This window comes from Balaenoptera physalus (assembly GCF_965194825.1).
Source record: "Balaenoptera physalus genome assembly, contig: HAP1_SCAFFOLD_2545, whole genome shotgun sequence".
Taxonomy (NCBI): domain Eukaryota; kingdom Metazoa; phylum Chordata; class Mammalia; order Artiodactyla; family Balaenopteridae; genus Balaenoptera; species Balaenoptera physalus.
The window spans coordinates 19,401-39,736 of NW_028124262.1; the positions used below are offsets into that span (position 1 = coordinate 19,401).

Sequence of the window (20,336 nt, forward strand, 5' to 3'; positions counted from 1 at the left end):
AGAGTAAAAATTCTTAGAAACACGGTAGAAATGTAAAGGAGATGTTTGATGTTAAATGTTTTCTCAGTTAAGATGAGAAAAATTTATGGGGGAGTGAGTGGCAGCTGTTGATTTATGGATTACTCTGTCAGAGTAATTCAAATTTGATTACACATGTAGATTCTTAGAGAATGAGATTTTATGCGTTCTTTATTTAGGTTATATACTTTTATCCATTTAGTTGATATGACATGTTGTAGGTAATATAACTTTGTAGGTGGAATCTTTCTTTTAGGTCAGTACCCCTAACTCCTCAAAATTATATAATTTTTAGAAAGCACATGTTTATAATGCCTTATAACACTAAAGTGGCTTTTTAAGAAGGACTTTATGTACACTTTCATTTGAGAATGAAAAAAAAATAATGAAAAAATAAATGTGCAGCTTTTGAGTTTAAATAGCAATAGTAGGAAGTTTCTTTTTTCTTTCTGTATTCCATCTACACTAATCCTGCTGTATGATTTGAAGTTTCTTATGACTTAATAAGATGAAAACTGCTTTAGTCGTGTTCAGATGCTTACTGCTGTCTCATAGTCATCTAAGTGAATTGGGATTTTTCTTCTTCCATTCCTTTTCTAATGGATTTCAAAAGTTTAGGGGAGACAATAAATGAAAACTGGAAATTTTGCTATTAGTTGAATAAGCTTTGTTTTTTTGGGGGGGGGGTGGTCAGCTAAGATGAGATGGTGCAAAAAGATGAATTGTGTCCTGTCATAAAGTTAATGCTGTATATCTTGACGTGGATCTGTCAAAGATCCAGATCAGAGGTGGTGGTTTTATTTCTTTTTTCCTTACACTGCTTTTTCTTCTTCTCTAGATTGGTCAGGTGAAGCAGGAGCTGTCCAGAAAGGACACAGAACTACTAGCCCTACAGACAAAGCTAGAAACACTCACCAACCAGTTCTCAGACAGCAAGCAGCACACTGAAGTGCTGAAGGAGTCCTTGACTGCTAAGGAGCCTCGAGGGCTGCCATCCTGCAGAACGAGGTAAAAGGAGTTGTGGGATTTGCACGGAGCCCATTCCTTGGCACCTTTTCTTGTGTGTTACCTGTGCAGTTCTTGTTGTGTTGAGATACGGGAGCTATGAATAATGTTATGATGGATTCTTTAGCGATGTGGTCAGTTATAGTACTAAACTATAACCATCTTGTTTCTATTGTTCTTGTATCTAACAAATTAAACCGGTGCAGTTAATATATGTTTTTGATACTTCAGACTTTGACTAAGTCTGTGCTTCTAAGTAGACTTTAAACTAATGTTATGAAATGAAACGATAGTTGTAAAAGCATTTGTTTTCACCCGTGGTAAATCTTTCAGTCATGAATGGGAGTGAGCTTGGTCAGCCTGTGTTGGGTTATTAAGTGTCCTTAATTTTTGGTATTATGAATAGCTTTAAGTAGGCAAACTGTGGAATCTAGAAATGTTTGAGATAAGTGTTGTTTCGAACTGCAGATTATTAGACATGTGCCTTCATGTCCTGTTTGAAAATAAAGTTAGCATTTTTAGAAATATTAGAAGATTATCTAGTCTGCCAGCCTTGATTAGAGGTAGGAACACACTAAATAATTCCAGGCAGATGAGAATCTATCATATTTGCAATGAGAAGGAATTGATGATGCTATTTGGATTTACTGTCTTAAGGAAAATATTTTCTAAAGATCTCAATGAAATAGGGAATTTAGGTAGGAATAGGTAAGCAGTTCTGCTATATAGAAGAAAAATAAAGCGTATAGTATGGATTAATTTTTTCTTTTCTTTTAAAGAACAAGATAATAGATAAATAAAGGCATAGTGTAATGAAGAAAGGAATGGGTAGTAAAAAGCAGGCATAAAAACATCTTAGACCCAGAAGTTCAGAATCTTCAAGCGAGGAGGAATGGGAAAATGACCAAAATGTTTCATGTAGTATTTTATTTTTTTACAGTTAGGGATTTTGTTGAAAATGAGAGATTTGGATGATGTATTTATAATTTTCCTTACAACTTATACTTTTTCTATTTTGATCACGTTTCTTTTTATCATGATACCTCAGAGGGATATTTTGGGGTAGATAAGGCTCTGGCTCTGGAGTCACAGTTATTGAGTGTGAACTTCAGTTTTACCACTTGCTACCAGGTGCAGGGTCCTGGGCACATTACTTAAGTTCATTGTGCCTCGTTTTACACCTGTAAGATGAAGAGGAGTTCCTGCCTCATTAGGTTGTTAGCATTAAACTAATTTATTCACTCCTAGTGCCTGGCACATAGTAAGGTCTTTGTCTGTCAGTTATTGGCATCCTTCTAATTCTTGTAATACTATCAGCTAATATATGTAAACTGTTAAAACGGTAAGAGAACGTTGTTGCTTTTCTTTTCATTGGCATAAATTTTATGTAGAAGGTCTGCTATTTAACATTTTTATCAAGCTAAATTAAGGTTTATTCAGGGAATTGCAAATACAGAATTATCTGGAAAATGTTAGCTGCAAATTTATTAATTTGTGGCTTTATTAGAGATTTTCACATCAGTGCCTGGTATGAATGCAGTACTACAAAAGGGTCAGAAGAGGGCGCCACTGTTTTGGAGCTGAGCCTGTTGCCAAGTGCTGCTGTGATAGTTTTGGATGGAGGTGGCAGGTGTGGGAACCAGGGAACCAGGCAGTTGGTTAATGATAATGCAAACACTTAAAAGCTTGTCACAGTCTAATAGATGACTTCTTCCCCTTGGCAACCCATCCTTCTCTTTGTACCCCCCTCTGAAATAGTGTTCTTATTAGCTAGGTCTCACACAGATGGGCTTGGGATTGGTTTCTTGTACCATAGAGAACAAAGACTGTATTTGTGGTCATTCTTGGATGGTTTTTATATTTGTTTTTAGGACTAATTGAGTTTCATCAATTACCCCTGTAAGTTATTAGGACTACTGCTCAAATATAAGGGTCTCATTCTAAAAGATAACAGTAGAAAAGCTAACTTCCTTTTGAATTTGGGGTGATTATATGAATGTTATATGCCTGTTTATCAGGATTTGCTATTTTTTCTTAAATTACTCTGGTGACACTTGACAAGGCTCACTTTTTCCAAAGCAGCTTTCTCCTGTTGGATCCCATAAAAGACAGTTTGAACCAGCTCTTTGAAAGTTCTCACCTATTTCTATAATTGCTATCTTTCTGTTCCTATAATTGCTCTTTTTAAAAAAAATAATTTTATTTATTTATCTTTGGCTGCATTAGGTCTTCGTTGCTGCGCGTGGGCTTTCTCTAGTTGCGGCGAGCAAGGGCTATTCTTTGTTGTGGTGCACAGGCTTCGCATTGCGGCGGCTTCTCTTGTTGCAGAGCACAGGCTCTAGGCTTGCAGGCTTCAGTAGTTGTGGTACGCGGGCTCATTAGTTGTGGCTCGCAGGCTCTAGAGCACAGGCTCAGTAGTTGTGGCGCACGGGCTTAGTTGCTCTGCGGCATGTGGGATCTTCCCAGACCAGGGCTCGATCCTGTGTCTCCTGCATTGGCAGGAGGATTCTTAACCACTGCGCCACCAGGGAGGCCCCCTATAATTGCTCTTTATCGATCTCATCCTCCTCTCTGAAGCTACCCTAGACTTTCATCCAGCTCTCAAATCACAAAATTAAGCACATATGAAAAAGAACATGGATTCAGGAGTTTTTTGTTTTGTTTTGTTTTTTTAATTTTAAAATTCTTGAAGGAAAAACGGGATGTGGGAAAAGACCTGGTGTTTTTCCTGTTCAGGGTCCATGGAATGAGGTCCTTTTGTGTTGGGCAGTGTACAGTGTATAGTATCTATGGAATTGCTCCAGTTTTATGAACATCTCCTTTAATCGGTTGACCTTCACAGAGGTGGTCTGGATTTAGTAGCACTGTGGTCAAAGCATGGGCTTTGGAGTCAGACCTAGGCTTGAAACAGCCTTCTACATTTATTAGTTATGTGACCTTGGATGAGTTATTTTACCTCTGTAATCCTCCATTTTCTCATCTGTCACTGAGAATAATAATAATACCACCTTCCTAAGGTTAGAATAGATGTTTAATGTGGCTAGAATAGATTTTTTAAATTATGAAGTTCTCATCTGAATTTGGAGGTGAATATTAAATATCAGTGGGTTTAAAATATCACCACTGGTTTTTTTAGATGATAACTTTGTAGCCCTCTCCCCACCTTTGTACAGATAAACTGTGCACTGTTGAATGACACATCTCTGCCTGTGGCCTTTTGCAGGTTTCTCTGAGCTCTTCAACCTTTTGTTGGGATGTCAGACAGAACTCAGTGCAGTTGAAATAGCCTTTTAAAAAGGTCTGCTTGTGTACACTCTCAGCCTCATGACCCAACGCCCTTCAGTCATCCTCCTTTCTAGATGGGAACAGTGGGAGATGTGGTGATAGGAAATTATACTTAGTGATCCTCGGCAAGTCACTTAGTTTCGGCTTTGATTTCCTCAGCTTTAAAATTAGGAGTAGTTCAGATTATTTACCTTTTTAAAAGTTTATGGGGACTTCCCTGGTGGCGCAGTGGTTAAGAATCCGCCTGCCAAAGCAGGGGACACGGGTTCGAGCCCTGGTCCAGGAAGATCCCACATGCCGCAGAGCAACTAAGCCCCTGCGCCACAACTACTGAGCCTGCGCTCTAGATCCCGTGAGCCACAGCTACTGAGCCCATGTGCCACAACTACTGAAGCCCACGCGCCTAGAGCCCGTGCTCCGCAACAAGAGACTCCACCGCAATGAGAAGCCCGCGTACCGCAACTAAGAGTAGCCCCCGCTTGCCGCAACTGAAAAAAAGCCCACGTGCAACAACAAAGACCCAACACAGCCAAATAAATAAATACATAAATTAAAAAAAAAATTATGAAATACAGGAAAAATGCAGAAAATAATATAGTAGACAGTACTCAGATTTAACTTACATTTATATGTGACCACGTTAGGTGATCTTTAAAGGTCCTTTAAAAGAAAAGATTAAAACAAAAAAAGCTCATTCTAAACTAAATATTCAGTGAAAGCAGAAACTTTTGTTAGAATCTCAGGTTTTTAGAACTGGTTGGGGCTAGGAATAGGCTAGGAATAAATATTAGGAAGCTGTCATGATGGGGGTAGTGGCTAAAGCCTTAGGGATGAATTGGTTTCTCCAGGGGAAGGTTGTATCGAGTGAGATGTAAAGAGGGGGAAATGACAGAGGATCCAGTGAAGAAAACTGAAAAGGTGTGTGGTCAGAGAGTTAGAAAGGCAGTGAGTCATATAATTGCAAAAGAGGAATTATAGGAAACATGGGGGCTTCCCTGGTGGCGCAGTGGTTGAGAGTCTGCCTGCCAATGCAGGGGACACGGGTTCGAGCCCTGGTCTGGGAAGATCCCACATACCGCGGAGCAACTAGGTCCGTGAGCCACAATTACTGAGCCTGCGCGTCTGGAGCCTGTGCTCCGCAACAAGAGAGGCCGCGATAGTGAGAGGCCCGCGCAACGCGATGAAGAGTGGCCCCCGCTCGCCGCAACTAGAGAAAGCCCTCGCACAGAAATGAAGACCCAACACAGCCAAAAATAAATAAATAAATAAATATAGGAAACATGCCCTTGTCACTGGCATGCAGTTACTAGTGCTAATGTGCTGTTAGGTAGATCTGTTTATTGATGTAAAACAAAAGAAGGTTAAGATGGGTTGAGATAATTAATACTTTTGTGGTCAGAAGTAAAAGGCCAAAACAGCAAGGTAGCCATTTTTCTGTTCATGTCCTTTGGTAGAGAAAGTCTTGTGGAGGAAAAACCTTCTGATTTTGTTGAAGTTGGCATAACCTGTTTGCCACAGACGTGGATGCTTGGCAAGCTGGTTAGATGCTGTTCCTCCAGCTCAGTTGATGTGAATGAAAAAGGTCTTATTCCTCCTGCCAAGAATGGTGTTAGGGTGATGACTGTGTGTCCTGCTAGTCTGTGAGGGGTTTTCCTGAATATGTTTTTTGTGGTTTGCAAAATATGGACCTCACGCAAAATTATACTCTGAATTTAGTTCACACCAAACCAAAAGATCAGTGTAGAATTCAGAGCAATTAATCTAGTAGTAGCAAAGTGGTTTTTGTGGTTATTTTTATCTCAGCTCTCCAGACTAGCCCATTTAAATTCTGCATTGCATGAAAAAGCAGATCAAGAAAAAGTGTACACAGGTGATTTGAATTGAAAAGATCACTTAGTAATTAGACTGTGGGCTTGGGTAGTTTCTGTGGCTAATATTTGTGATATGAAATATTTTTAATATCAAAACCTGCATTTCCCACTGCAGTAACACCAAAGGTTTGTATGTTTATAACAGGAGTTTTCATTCTTTACCTTTTTCAGTCACCAGTTCTTGCGGGTCTCATACCTGACATTCCCTCAAATCGGCATGCAGGTATCTATGAGTGGTTAGTGCAGGCCCATTTCCAGGTCACTTAGCAGAGTCAGGGATCTAACGTAAAAGTGCAGCTGGGGCATCTGGGTACTTTTGGTAAAGAAGCAGCAATATGAGGCCTCACAGTTATTATCCTGAGACATTGGTCCCATCAGAATGAGAAACACTTAGAAGTGATGAGGGACGTTTTCCTGCTGTATTCTGATTCCTGACCCACAGATGGAAAGCCTTTCATTTTTCTGAAATTAATGCTGAGAAGAACTGAGAGACAAGGCAGTTCAAACTTATCTACAGGTTTAAATGTCTGGGCTTTTGACTTCTGCAATAAGAATTTAATAGTGTATTTCAAGAGTATTGGGTAAAATGTTTTTAAGGTGAGTTGCTTTGTTCTTTTGCTTGTGGTTATTGGGATATATAGAATACATATTAGAAGTGGAATATATAGTATACAGAATACAAACTAGAATGTAGGAATTAGGTAGAAATGACTTGGCATGAGATTTATTTATTTTTAGATTTCTGGCATGTGTACTTTCTAAGACTTTGACCTCTTTAACTGTGCAGCGGGTCAGAGGGTTCCAGGAGCTCCCTCTTGACTCGCCCTGACTGATGGATGCCCTGTAATGGGTTCACTAATAGGAGCCACATCTGATGCTGTCAGATGGGACTAGTAGCCACGTAGGCCGGCTGGAGCTGAGCCTCAACAAACGCCAGGTGGATAAGGGTCAGTGAGTTCTTCTGGCATCTCGACAGCCTGGTCGTTGAATTTCCTATTCACAAGAATCTTTGCTCTGTGGTGGCAGTTCTTTTCTCCCTATTGAATAAATATTCAGTCTGTTCTGACATTTCCCTTCTGGACCTTTTTTCCTTCTTTGCATAGTGGAGTGTTTCTGATTTTAATAGGTAGATGAAGGAAAACTGGGGGTAACTTAAGGAATTTTGTCACCTTGCACTTTAGAAAGGACCATTGGAGAACTCAGTGGTGATCATGTATTCCATCTTTGTTCTGCATTGGATTTTAATTCTTGCTCTGAGCTCTCTAGTGCTGAATTCAGGCACCAAAACTGGAAATTTGTAATGTAACATCTTTTGGATTCGCTGGGCTTGGCTTATTGTAGTTCTACTGTTTGTCAGTAAAACACTTTTTTTTTTTTTTTTTGGTCACTGCTGAGTAATCTTTTCTTTTTCCTCATCTTTGAGGAAAAATTTAAGTAGATTGGCTATCTTTACACATGTCAAGTTTCCATTTCATATACTATTCATGGGAAGAACTCATTTAGATCTTCTTCAGTTGCTTTCATTAGCCGTTTGTAATTTTCAGCATACAGAGCCTATACATGTTTTGTTAGATTTAGACCTAGGTATTTAATTTTTTTGGAGTGATTGTAAATGGTCATACATTTTGAAACTTGAAGTTCAGTATTGCATCATATTTATTTTGACCAGTTCACAAAATATCAATATTTTAAAAAGCTAGTGTAGGGACTTCCCTGGTGGCGCAGTGGTTAAGAATCCGCCTGCCAATACAGGGGACACGGGTTCGATCCCTGGTCCAGGAAGATCCCACATGCCGTGGAGCAACAGAGTCTGTGCGCCACAACTGCTGAGCCTGCGCTCTAGAGCTCACGAGCCACAGCTACTGAGCCTGCGTGCCAAAACTGCTGAATCCCGTGTGCCTGGAGCCCATGCTCTGCCACAAGAGAAGCCACTACAATGAAAAGCCCACACACTGCGATGAAGAGTAGCCCCTGCTCGCTGTAACTAGAGAAAGCCCGTGCACAGCAGCGAAGACCCAACACAGCCAAAAATAAAAATAAATTAAAAAAAAAAAGTTAGTATAAATATGCCTCTATTTTCCTTAGTAGTATGTGTACTAAGAACTATTTCAGGCACTTAAAATATAGGTAAAATACTAAAACATTTTAAGATGGTAAATGACGTGTAAGAGTTCTGAATTTTAACGTAGTTGGCTTTACCAGTATTTCTTCTTTACGATGTATCCCTTCTGGGTCTTTAAAAAAAAAAAAATCCTTCCATGCTGCCCTGTCTTAAAAGATACTTAAACAGTATCTTTCTTTCTAAAAGTTTTAAAGATTTGCTTTCTATATATAAAGCTTTAATTCATCTAGAATTCATTTTTGTGTATGATACGAGTCAGGGTTCTTCCCCCCTCCCCCAGTATGGGTAGCCAGTTGTCTAAGAACAGTTTATCAGATACTCTGTGCTTTCCTCACTGATTACAGTGTCACCTCTGTTTATATGTGTATGGGTCACTAAATGGTGTGAGTGTGTGTGTCTGGGCTTGCATTTCTGTGGCAAACGTCTGTTGGTTTATTCCTGTTCTAATACCATGCTTTCTAATTTTGCTTACTTAAAAAAATCAAATTTATTGACATCAAATAAACTGCATATATTCAAAATGTACAGTTTGGTAAGTTTTGGCACATACACCTCTGAAACCAATGGCACGGTCAAGATAAAGAACCCCTGTCCCCAAGGTTTTCTTGTCCCTCTTTGTAACCCCTTTCTTCTGCCTCTCCCTGATATTCTTCTCTCCTCCCCACTTCCTCCCTCATATCCAGGCAACCCTCGGTCTGCTTTCTGTTACTGTAATTAGTTTGCATTTTCTAGAATTTTACATATATGAAATCTCACAGAATTAGTGGTTAAGAGCTTAGGATCTGAAGACAGACCATTTAATCTTAAATCCATGCTCCATCACTTATTTTTAGCTTTGAGATCTTGGGTCTGCTTTCTTCTCAAAGTACCAGTTTTGCCGGTTACCATGGGAAATTGAATTTTTCCACAGGGAAAATACAAGGGAAGAAAATACGATGCTTGAGAATAGAATTCTGAGGACTTTTGATATACTGTGTGTGTGCTTGGCAAGCATATACATGACCATGTGTAGGAAGGTTCAGAAGTCTGAGGGTAGAATGGAGAAAACTGTTTAATACAGAAGTAAAGGTTTGTAAAAATAAACATGCCTGGAAAAAAAAAGATGATGTGAGGCTGTATTTGAAATGATTGCTCAGGCTGGGAGAAAAATAAATAAAACCAGAATGGAGGTGAATAACAAAAAGTTAGGGATGATAGGTCAGAGGTTATACTATGGACAAAGAGTAGATTTAGTAGGCGTAGAAGAAAGGAAAGAACCGTGTTTCAGAAATAAGATTTTCAGAGTTTGAAAGTTCTTAGGTGGACCTTTCCAGAATGTAATAAGGTTTACCCTGTATCATTAATTAAAGTAGAATAGAGGAAAATTCCAGGTGCAAGAGTGTTTATTGAGGGGGCAGTGGAACTTGTGCTGACGAATTATAAATGGGACCTGAAAAGACGGCTTCCCCTATTTCTGGCTTGGTGAGACTGGTGGCATTGAAGTGGTTGAGAGAAATAGAGTTTAGCAGAGTGGAATGTTGTTTATTTACATGTTTTTCCTCTCCAGCGTGGTCCAACGTAATTTGTAAGTACATGATGGCTTATCTATATCAGTCTCAAATGAGACTGGTCTCCTAGGAAATTTTCCACAATACTTATTGAGCAGTAAGTGCCACTAAACATACAGTACTGGTTCTCAGATACGTTATTGTTTTGATATAATATAGTTTCAATATGTTATTGATGTAATAATATAGTTGTGATATAAGGTAATAATAATATTTCCTGATGTTTTGGTATTCTCTCTGTGAGTCATTACCCATATTACCTATTTTAAAAAAGAATTAGGTTTCTCATTGCAGTGGCTTCTCGTTGCAGAGCACGGGCTCTAGGCACACAGGCTTCAGTAGTTGTGGCACACGGGCTCAGTAGCTGTGGCTTGCGGGCTCTAGAGCGCAGGCTCAGTAGTTGTGGCGCACGGGCTTAGTTGCTCCGTGGCATGTGGGAATTTCCTGGACCAGGGCTCGAACCCGTGTCCCCTGCATTGGCAGGCGGATTCTTAACCACTGCGCCACCAAGGAAGTCTGACCTATTTTTTTCTTTGTGGGTTATTCTACATTCAGACAGGAAAAATAATATAGGACAAGTTCAAGATTAAAGATGTTCTGTAGAAACGTACTTGTTATCTTAGATGTGCACTGTCAGTGTGTAGCCACCAGCCACATGTGGCTATTGAGCACTTGAAACATGGCAAGTCCAAATTGAGATGTGACATAAGTGTCAATTACAATATGCATTGGGCTTTGAAGACTTAGTACAAAACAGAAACGTAAAATAGCTTGTTAATAGTTTTTTTATATAGACTATAGGTTTGAAATGACAATAATGTGTATATATATTAGATTAAATAAAATATATTATTAAAATTAATTTTACCTGTTCCTTTATCACTTTTTAATGTGGCTGCTAGAAAATTAAAAATTTCAGAAGTGGCTTGCATGTGTGACTCATGTTACATTTTTGTTGAACAGAAAGAAACCCACCTCCCTGTTTTTCTGTAATCAAATGTGTAACTATTTGCTGAATTATAAATCCTTAGTGGGAAAGCAAAAAAACAAAAGAATTTGGTGTGTGAGTATGTTTAATGAAAGTTGCTGTGAATAGATTTTAAAATCAGTACAAAATGCCAATGGCATTCTTCATAGAACTAGAATAATTCTGAAGTTTGTATGGAAACACAAAAGACCCTAAATAGCCAAAACAGTCTTGAGAAAGAAGAACAAAGCTGGAGGTATCATGCTCCCTGATTTCAAACTATAATATAAAGCTACAGTATTCAAAACAGTGTGGTACTGGCACAGAAATGGATACATGGATCAATGGCACATAATAGAGAGCCCAGAAATGCATCCACATTTATATGGGCAATTAATCTATGACAAAGGGCCAAGAATATACAGTGGGGGAAAGACAGCTTCTTCAACAAACGGTGTTGGGAAAACTGGGCAGCTACATGAAAAATAATGAAACTGGACTGCTCTCTCACACCATGCACAAAAACAAGTTCAAAATGGATTAAAAGGACGTCCTTAGTGGCACAGTGGTTAAGAATCCTCCTGCCAATGCAGGGGACACAGGTTTGAGCCCCGGTCCAGGAAGATCCACATGCCACGGAGCAACTAAGCCTGTGTGCCACAACTACTGAGTCTGCGCTCTAGAGCCCGCGAGCCACAACTGCTGAAGCCCGTGTGCCTAGAGCGCGTGCTCCACAACAAGAGAAGCTGCCACAATGAGACGCCCGCGCACCACAACAAAGAGTAGCCCCCGCTCGCCGCAACTAGAGAAAGCCCGCGTGCAGCAACAAAGACCCAACGCAGTCAAAAATAAATAAATTAATTTAAGAAAATAACCAAAAAACCAAAATGGATTAAAGACTTAAATGTGAGACCTGAAACCATAAAACTTCTAGAAGAAAACATAGGCAGTACCCTCTTCTATATCGGTCTTAGTAATTTTTTTTGGATAGGTCTCCTCAGGCAAGGGAAACAGGCAAAACTAAACAAGTGGGACCACATCAAACTACATAGTTTTTGCACAGCAAAGGAAACTATTAACAAAACAAAAAGACCACCTACTGAATTGGAGAAGATATTTGCAGATAATGTATTCAATAAGGGGTCCAAAATATACAAAGAACTCATACAATTCAACATCAAAAAAAAAAAACTTGATTAAAAAATGGGCAGAGGATCTGAGTAGACATTTTTCCAAAGAAGACATACAGATGGCCACCAGGCACGTGAAAAGATGCTCAACATCACTAATCATGAGGGAAATGCAAATCAAAACTACAATGAGATATCACCTCACACCTGTCAGAGTGGCTATTATCCAAAAGCCAGCAAATAACAAGTGCTGGTGAGTCTGTGGTCTGTGGAGAAGAGGGAATCCTTGTGCACTGTTGGTAGGAATGTAAGTTGGTGCAGCCACTATGGAAAACAGTATGGAGATTCCTCAAAAAATTAAAAGTAGAACTGCTGTATGATCCAGCAGTTCACTCTGGGGTATTTATCTGAAGAAAACAAAAACACTAATTATAAGAGATACATACACCCCTATGTTCATTACAGCATTAATGAACCAAGATATGGAAGCAACCTAAGTGTCCATCAGTGGATGAATGGATAAAGAAGATGTTGTCTGTGTATGTGTATATTATTATTCAGCCATGAGAAAGAAGGAAATCCTACTGTTTGTGACAACATGGATGGGCCTTGAGGACATTATGCTAATAAGTGAAGTAAGCCAGACAGAGAAAGCCAAATACTGTGTGATTTCGCGTCTATGTGGGATCTTAAAAAGCCAATGAACAAACTTAGCAAAACTGAAACAGAATTATAGATATAGAGAACAAACAGGTAGTTGCCAGAGGAGAGGAGGATGGGGAGAGGAAAGAAATAGGTGAGGGAGATTAAGAGGGACAAACTTCCAGTTACAAAAGTAAATGAGTCAAGGGGATGAAATGTACAGTGTGGGGAATACAGTCAGTAACTATGGAATATTATTGTGTGGTGACGTATTGTAATAGACTTTTTGAAATGTATAGTAAAATCAACTTACACTGCTGTGTTTCAGGAAGTAACATAGGGCTGTAGGTCAGTTATACTTGAGAAACAAACAGAACAAGAGACCAGATATGTGGTTACCAGAGGTGAGGAATCAGGGGAGGGGAGATTGGATGAAGACAGTCAAAAGGTACAAACGTCCAGATATCAGGTAAATAAGTACTGGGGTGCGGTGCACAACAGGATAAAGATAATCAGCACGTCTGTGTGTTGTATGTGAAAGTCATTAAGGGAGAAAATCCTAAGAGTTCTCGTCATGAGGAAAAGGTTGTTTTCTATTTCTTTAATTTTGTGTCTGTATGAGACAATGGATGTTCATAAAACTTACTGTGATAATCACTTCATGACGCATGGAAGTCAAATAATTATGCTGTACACTTTAAACTTACACAGTGCCGTATGTCAGTTGTATCTCAAAACTGGAAGAAAACATAAGTACTTATATTAGATTTCTAATTATTTTAAAGTTATATCTAATGGATGGTAGGAAACTTTGGTGATAAAGGTACCTGGATACCAAGCTTTAGCTGACTAGTCTTGAGATCTGAAAGTAGACCTTGCTTTGCCTTACAGATCTCTAAGTGCATTATGGGATTGTCAGCTGCAGCTAGATTGTAGTCTCTGATACAGCAAGTGTCATGTTTGGTGACGCTTACAGTTTTCTTTCTACTTTTAGATTTTCTAAAGCAGTGTAGCATCACTTGGGAACTTGTTAGAAATATTGATTCTTGAGCCCCAACCCTGCCAAATTAGAAACTGGTGGCTTGGCCTGGCATTCTGTTTAAATCCTCCGAATGATTCTAAATTTGAGAAACATAATAGATTATACCACTTTTATAGAAGTAGCAAAGCTCAACTCAACCCCTTTATATAAATTCTCCAATTTTGTCCCCTTTATTCAGATCTGTTTATTTTGATTACACCGTAATTTAACGGATGTAAATGTTATTTTATCATGGAAGTGCTCACAAAATTTTAGGGTTTCATTTCTAAATAGTCAGAGTTGTATTTAGAGTGGTATTTTATTTGATTCTAATGAAAGTTTACTCTAAAAGTATCATTTAGGCAACTGTACACATCTATTTGGAAGGAATTACGTTCCTTTCTTTTCAATTAATCATTTGTAAAAATGTTATATTCTTAGGTGGATGCTCTGCGGTTGCGTTTGGAAGAGAAGAAACCATGCTGAATAAGAAGACAAAACAAATCCAGGACATGGCTGAGGAGAAGGGGACACAAGCTGGAGAGATCCATGACCTCAAGGACATGCTGGATGTGAAGGAGCGGAAAGTTAATGTCCTTCAGAAGAAGGTGAGGTGCAGGTGTTCCGAGCCCAGGGTCCCGCATCAGACCCACGTCCTCATTCCTACCACTGAGTTGTACCTAAGTGCTATCAGAGTTTCTCTCTCATTCCTCTGTTTATATTTTTGCAGGTCGTAATTGAAACCATTGCTGCAGGAGGTAGATTGTGAAAACTGTTCTGTATATTCAGTTTTTAAACTTTCGAAGTAAACACTGTTTGGTATCTTCAGTAGTATTTTCCATGCTACTGTCTCTGAAAAGTGCCTTGTAAATTGCCAGAGTATTTGCATTGGCATTCTTCTACCTCTCCTAATCTTCTGTCTTGTATGGCAACTGTAGGGCCATGAATTAGTGTAGTACGTGGGCCGGGATTCTTGCAAGACTGCAATTTTGAATAGAAACACATGCTACTATAATGACATCTAATCTACATATGTCAAGGAAAGGAAGACTTTCTTTCCTATTTTACCTTAATCATAACTGGAAAGAGGCTAACACTGTAATAAATAAGGGAAGTACTGATAATTGTCTTCCCCTCCCCCTTTTAGCTAAATTAAAGGGTACCTTTGAGATAATAGTTACAGTAGACACTGGTATTTATTGTTCTTCTCCACTGAGGGGATAGATCAGAAATATTTGACATTGTCCCAGTTTATTTTTAACCTCTAACAATAGCCCAGGAATAAAACTCTCTTCACTAAACCTCAAATTCAGCTTTTCTTTTGTGTACAGAGGACCGTGTTCAATATCTGTCCTCTGTTAATTTGGTTTTCATTTGCTTTCAATGAGTAAACATAAAAATTTGATCACTCTAGATGGGTGACTGTAGTATCTTGTTAGTGGATGCTACTTTGCTTTACATTTTTATACATATGTTCTTCTCACCTTACCCCCAACTGCTCACTTCCCCTTACCCCGTTTCTTGTATACGCTTCCAGGCACAGTTTACATATACACAGGCAAATACGTATTCTCTTTTTTCCTGTTTACCTCTTTGTGTGTTCTTCCATAAACATTTTATGCATAATCCATATAAAGCAAAAATGTTTCTCTAAACACAAATGTTACCATTCCTTTATTTCCCTTTCCTTTCCTTTCCTTTTTTCCCATTAATATATTTTGAAACTTCTTCCGGGGCTTCTTCATTGTTACCAACAGCACCTGTGTGGATGTGCTACGGTTTATTACAAGGTTTCCACTGATGGACAGTCTGCTTAAAGTTTCTGCTGTTATGTAAAATGATGCTGCATTTTAAAAATGTGCATATTTAGTTTATTCATATGTGAAGTATATTTCTAGGTAAATTACTTAAAGTAGAATTGCTGGGTGAAAGGATATGCATTTGTAATGTTGGTGGATTTTGCCAAGTCACAAGTACATTGGTTAGAACCCAAAGGTTGTTTCAAACTAATGCACGTCTTATTTTTAACTAGATAAACATTAAAAAAAGTTTTTAATAACTGTGAACAGGGGTTTGAAGTTAGAAATAATGCCTCATTATCCTGGAATAATCATAGTTTGTAAAAATAGAGTGGCAGCACTTATGTTAGCCACTTTATATCTGTAATCTTGTTTAATCCTTGCAACTTTTTGGTAGTGGAGTTTAGATCTTGATTGCTCTGTTATAATCAGCGGCTAAATTTTTAGGCCATGACACATAATAAGAAATATATGTTACATTCATCTGTGTCAACGTATAGTATACATGCTTAGAGGTACAGCTAAAACAAAATTTTCACAAAATGTACTCTGAACTATCTTCTCCCATTTCTTAAAGGAAATAGAAAAATGTTAGTCCCAATCCATTAAGTTATTTCAGTACTCACTAATAAAACACTTTTATACCTTGGTATCCATTCTCCCATGCTCCCCTTTCCCGCCCCCAAAACAAAAACAAGCCCCAAACCAACAAAGTCCGAGACATATTACATAATAAGGGAGGTTCAAATTTGTACAAATTTGTTTAGCTAAAAAAGTGGTAGCTTCAGGTTTTGTCACAAGGTTGGTCTTATTCCAAAATGCAGCTTTTCCCATGACAACAACTTTCCTGTTGGGAGAATTAGTAGTATGTGTTCAAGCTTTTTGACACTACAGGACATCCTACAAATATGACATGTATTATGCTTTGTCTAGTCTCTTTGCCTTTCGCCTTGGAGGGCCAGTGGCGTAGGCTCTAGAGGGCCGGTAATTGTGCTCCTTTTAGTACACTAGCTGCCTCACTAATTTGTCATGTTAGAGACTTTGATTTGTCTTAAAACAGTTGTCAAATAGGTAGCACAGGTACTTTCAAAACTGGTTTAGATTATTATTGCTTCTTTTAAGATAATGCCTCTATACCTGTCATTTTCAGTGCTTAGAGCCTTCAGTGCTTTCTGCCTACTTATTTTGTTGTAGAAGTTGCTGTACTAACATCATTAGACTCAACGTTCGTGATGTGTTTCCTGGACCATTGTTTGCTGATAAAATAGAAATAGCTTTAATTTTTGGGTCCGCATAAAATAAACCAGAAAACACAGTAAGTTTAGAGGCAGTTAAAGGTTCTCAAGAGAGCTATAGTTATTTTTATGATGGCTTTCCTTTCTTGAGGTGCAAACATCCCCTTGCTCCAGGATTCTATGAGCAAGCTTGATTTTCAGGTGGTTGACAGAGGGGAGCTGGCTGAGTGCGAGACTGGGGGTTGAGGGCGTAGAGTGAACTCTGATGAGCTGGGCTGTGGTGATATGGTGGCTTCCGGAGGCCGTGTGAAAGGTGATGAGCCGCACGGACAGGATGTAGAAGGCACCATCTGTGGAGTAGATCATGTAGGAGATCTGGGAGAAGAGCGACAGGATGGAGATGAAGTGGCCCAGACAGTGGTGACTGTGGAGGCCGCATATCTGGCGTTTATTGTACTACAGGATGTTGGTGATGGCCAGTACACGTCCACAGCAGTGATGCAGAGATGCACACAGCACGTGATTCCAGAAGACAGCCAGAAGTCACATAGGATTTGGCCGAAGTTCCAGGTGTGGGTGATGGTATATGTGATGCAGATGGCTATGACCAAGATGAAAGCCAAGAGATTGGTCTTGGCCAGGGAGCCAGTGAGATAGTTGGCTGGCGTGTGGAGCTTCCTGGTAAGGAAGACGGTGAGAAGCACAAAGGCTTTGGTGAAGACTTTGGTCCATGTGATGATGGAAAGGACCTCAGCAAGAGAGATCTTGAGTTCCTGGAAGGTCCCAGATCCCAAGCCTCTGGGGTTTCTGCAGCATTCAGGATCTGTTAGAGGCCCCCAGGAAGAGGCCTTCTGCCGACGGGTTTGGAGGGGGCATTCTAGGTGGCTCTCTCCGTACTCATAGCTCCTTCTTCCACAGTTGTCTTCCCCACAGAACAAGGGCGTCCTTCCATTTCACACTGGAGGGCGACATTTATCACATGAATAGATAGACACAGTGAAAAGACCCCAGGTCTTACTTGTATTAAGAACACAGAGGTGACTCAGCTGTAATCAAAGATTGTTCTAACTCAGACGAATCCCAAGGTTTCTCACTCTTCTGGAACTCTGGTAGACACATGCTGAATTTGTTAGATAATCATCAGGTTACCCACCAGTGTGGACAGAGCTCTGCAGGTCTTGCTTTTGGCCTTTGGGCTCTTTCCAAAGGCTTGAGGCTCTTACTGTTTGGTGATGTATTCAGAATTTCCCCCACTCTTTTCTATTTTGAGAAGATTCTGGATTTCAGGTTGTCTCCTGGGAACTGTTAAAGCTAGAGCACCAGCCGATTAAGAGAAGCAGTTCAGTCAACAGCCCACAGTTTTCCCAGATTAATCTTGACACATAATGAGGTACTTGTTTTGGTTCCTTTTCCACTGATCATTTCTGAGCCGGGAGAGAGAAATGTTCCAGTTCCCAAGACTTGGAGAATGCGTGAGTGCGGAGAACACAAACAAATGGCTGGCTGTGAGCTCCCCAAGAGGAGCACGGGGTCAGCAGCCCCTCCCTGGCCACACGAGTGCTGTGTTTGCTGTGGTGCGGCCCTTCCCCCTTCCTCCTTGCTTGTCACCTGGTTTTGTCCCACCTTAACTACAACCCCCAGCCGAGCACCTTCCGCTGGGCTCTTCCCTTCCCTATGCCTTTGAGATACCCCCTATTGCTTTCTTGTTGTTGTTGTTAAATTAACAGACTTTATTTTTAGGGCATTTTCCCATTTACTACCTGCCCACAGTTTCCCGTTATTAACATCTTGCATTGGTGTAGTACATGTGTTAAAATTGATGAACCGATATTGGTACATTATTATTAACTAAAGTCTGTAGCTTACAGTAGGTTTCACTCTTTGTCTTGTACAGTTCTGTGGGTTTTGCTGAATGTATAATGACATGAATCCACCATTACAGCGTCATACAGAGTATCTTCACTGCCCTAAAGATCTCTGTGTCCTACCTATTCATCGCTCTCCCAGCTCGCTACCACGGCTGTTTTTACTGTTTACAGTTTTGCCTTTTCCAGAATGTCATGTATTTGGAATCATACAGTATGCACCCTTTCCAGGACTTGTTTCTTTTACTTGCTATATGCATTTAAAATTCCTCCATTTCATTTCATGGCTTAATAACTCACTTCTTTTTATCGCTGAATAATATTCTGCTGTCTGATGTACTATAGTTTGTTTATGTAATTACCTGCAGAAGGACATCTTAGTTGCTTCCAGTTTTTATCAATTATGAATAAAGCTGCTATAAACATTCCCATGCAGGTTTTTGTGTGGGCACAAGTTTTTAACTCATTTGGGTAAATACCTAGGAGCATGATGGCTGGATATATGGTTAGACTATGTTTAGCTTGTAGAAACTTCCCCTATATTGCTTTTTGTTTGTTCGTTTGTTTTTGACTGCGTCAGGTCTTAGCTGCAGCATATGGGATCTTTCGTTGCGGCGCACAAGCTTTTCGTTGCGGCGCGCGGGCTTCTCTCTAGTTGTGGCATGTGGGTTTTCTCTCTCTAGTTGTGGCGCATGGGCTCCAGAGCGCATGGGCTCTGTAGTTGGCAGCACACGGGCTCTCTAGTTGAGGCACGTGGGCTTAGTTGCCCCATGGCATGTGGGATCTTATTCCCCCGACCAGGGATCGAACCCATGTCCCCTGCACTGGAAGGCGGATTCTTAACCAGTGGACCACCAGGGAAGTCCCTATATTGCTTTTTAATTGGGAACTTTGAAACACATGAGCTTTGCAAAACGTGTTATACACTTGAGTATTCTTTTTTTTTCTTGGTCAATGTGTATTAATGTTTTGGCTTGCTGTAAATCCCTGGGTTATTCCCACTGTAGGTTGTTGCTGTAACTTTGCTACTAACTTCTAGTGTGCCCACAATTATTTTTTTAATAGAAAAAATAATTCTGAAGTATACTTTGGGGGAGAGTGTTGTACAATCATTGTAAAAGTTTAGCCTCTGAAACTTTTTTTGTCTAATTTTTATGCATAATGTAGAATCACTAGTATATTTGAAATATATTTGTTTTGAAATATTTGAAATATTGAGTAAATGTACTCAACTGTTTTAAAATCTAGATTTTAATGCACTAAGAAGGGGGTCAAAGGGTGCAAACTTGCAGTTATAAAATAATTAAGTCCTGGTGATGTTACGTATGGCATGGTGACTAAATATAGTTAACAGTACTGTACTGCATGTTTGAAAGTTGCTAAGAGAGTAGATCTTAGAAGTTCTCATCACAGGAAAAGAAATTTCATAACTATATATGGTAACAGATGTTAACTAGACTTACTTGTGGTGATATTTTGCAGTATAAACAAATACTGAATCATTATGTTGTACACCTGAAACTACACAGTGTTACATGTCAGTTATACCTCAGTTAAAGAAAAGACACTAAGAAATGACAATGTGGATTAAAAAATTAGCTAGTTTTAAATTATGAAAGTAATATATGTTCAAGGTAAAAAAAAATTCAAAAGTACAAAAACATATGAAATGAACTTATCTTTTCTCATCCTTTGACCCTCTCAGTGCAGCTCCTTAGAGATGTAACTTGTTAATAATTATTTGTATACTCTTCTATAAAATATCTATGCATATATAGGCATACGTATGTTACACACCATTTTTAAAAAAAGACAAGTGGGATCATACT

At 39.3% G+C, this 20,336-nt stretch overlaps 1 protein-coding gene across 7 annotated transcripts in view; it reads left to right on the forward strand.

Moving 5' to 3' along the window:
* The window catches only part of LOC309653841 (ELKS/Rab6-interacting/CAST family member 1-like), a 34,009-nt gene extending 14,010 nt beyond the window's left edge, over positions 1-19,999 (forward strand). For 3 of the 7 annotated variants that reach the window (XM_082478635.1, XM_082478633.1, XM_082478634.1), the window contains exons 4-5: positions 857-1,026; positions 11,817-13,101. In XM_082478635.1, coding sequence (XP_082334761.1) covers positions 857-1,026; positions 11,817-12,015 — 369 coding nt within the window. In that variant the 3' untranslated portion in view covers positions 12,016-13,101. Of the gene's footprint in view, positions 1-856; positions 1,027-7,931; positions 8,216-11,816; positions 13,102-14,049; positions 14,217-14,338; positions 14,437-18,536 lie in introns of those variants that run through there. The other 4 variants (XM_082478638.1, XM_082478639.1, XM_082478637.1 and 1 more) reach the window with 4 other exon arrangements.
* Positions 20,000-20,336: the final 337 nt, after the last annotated feature.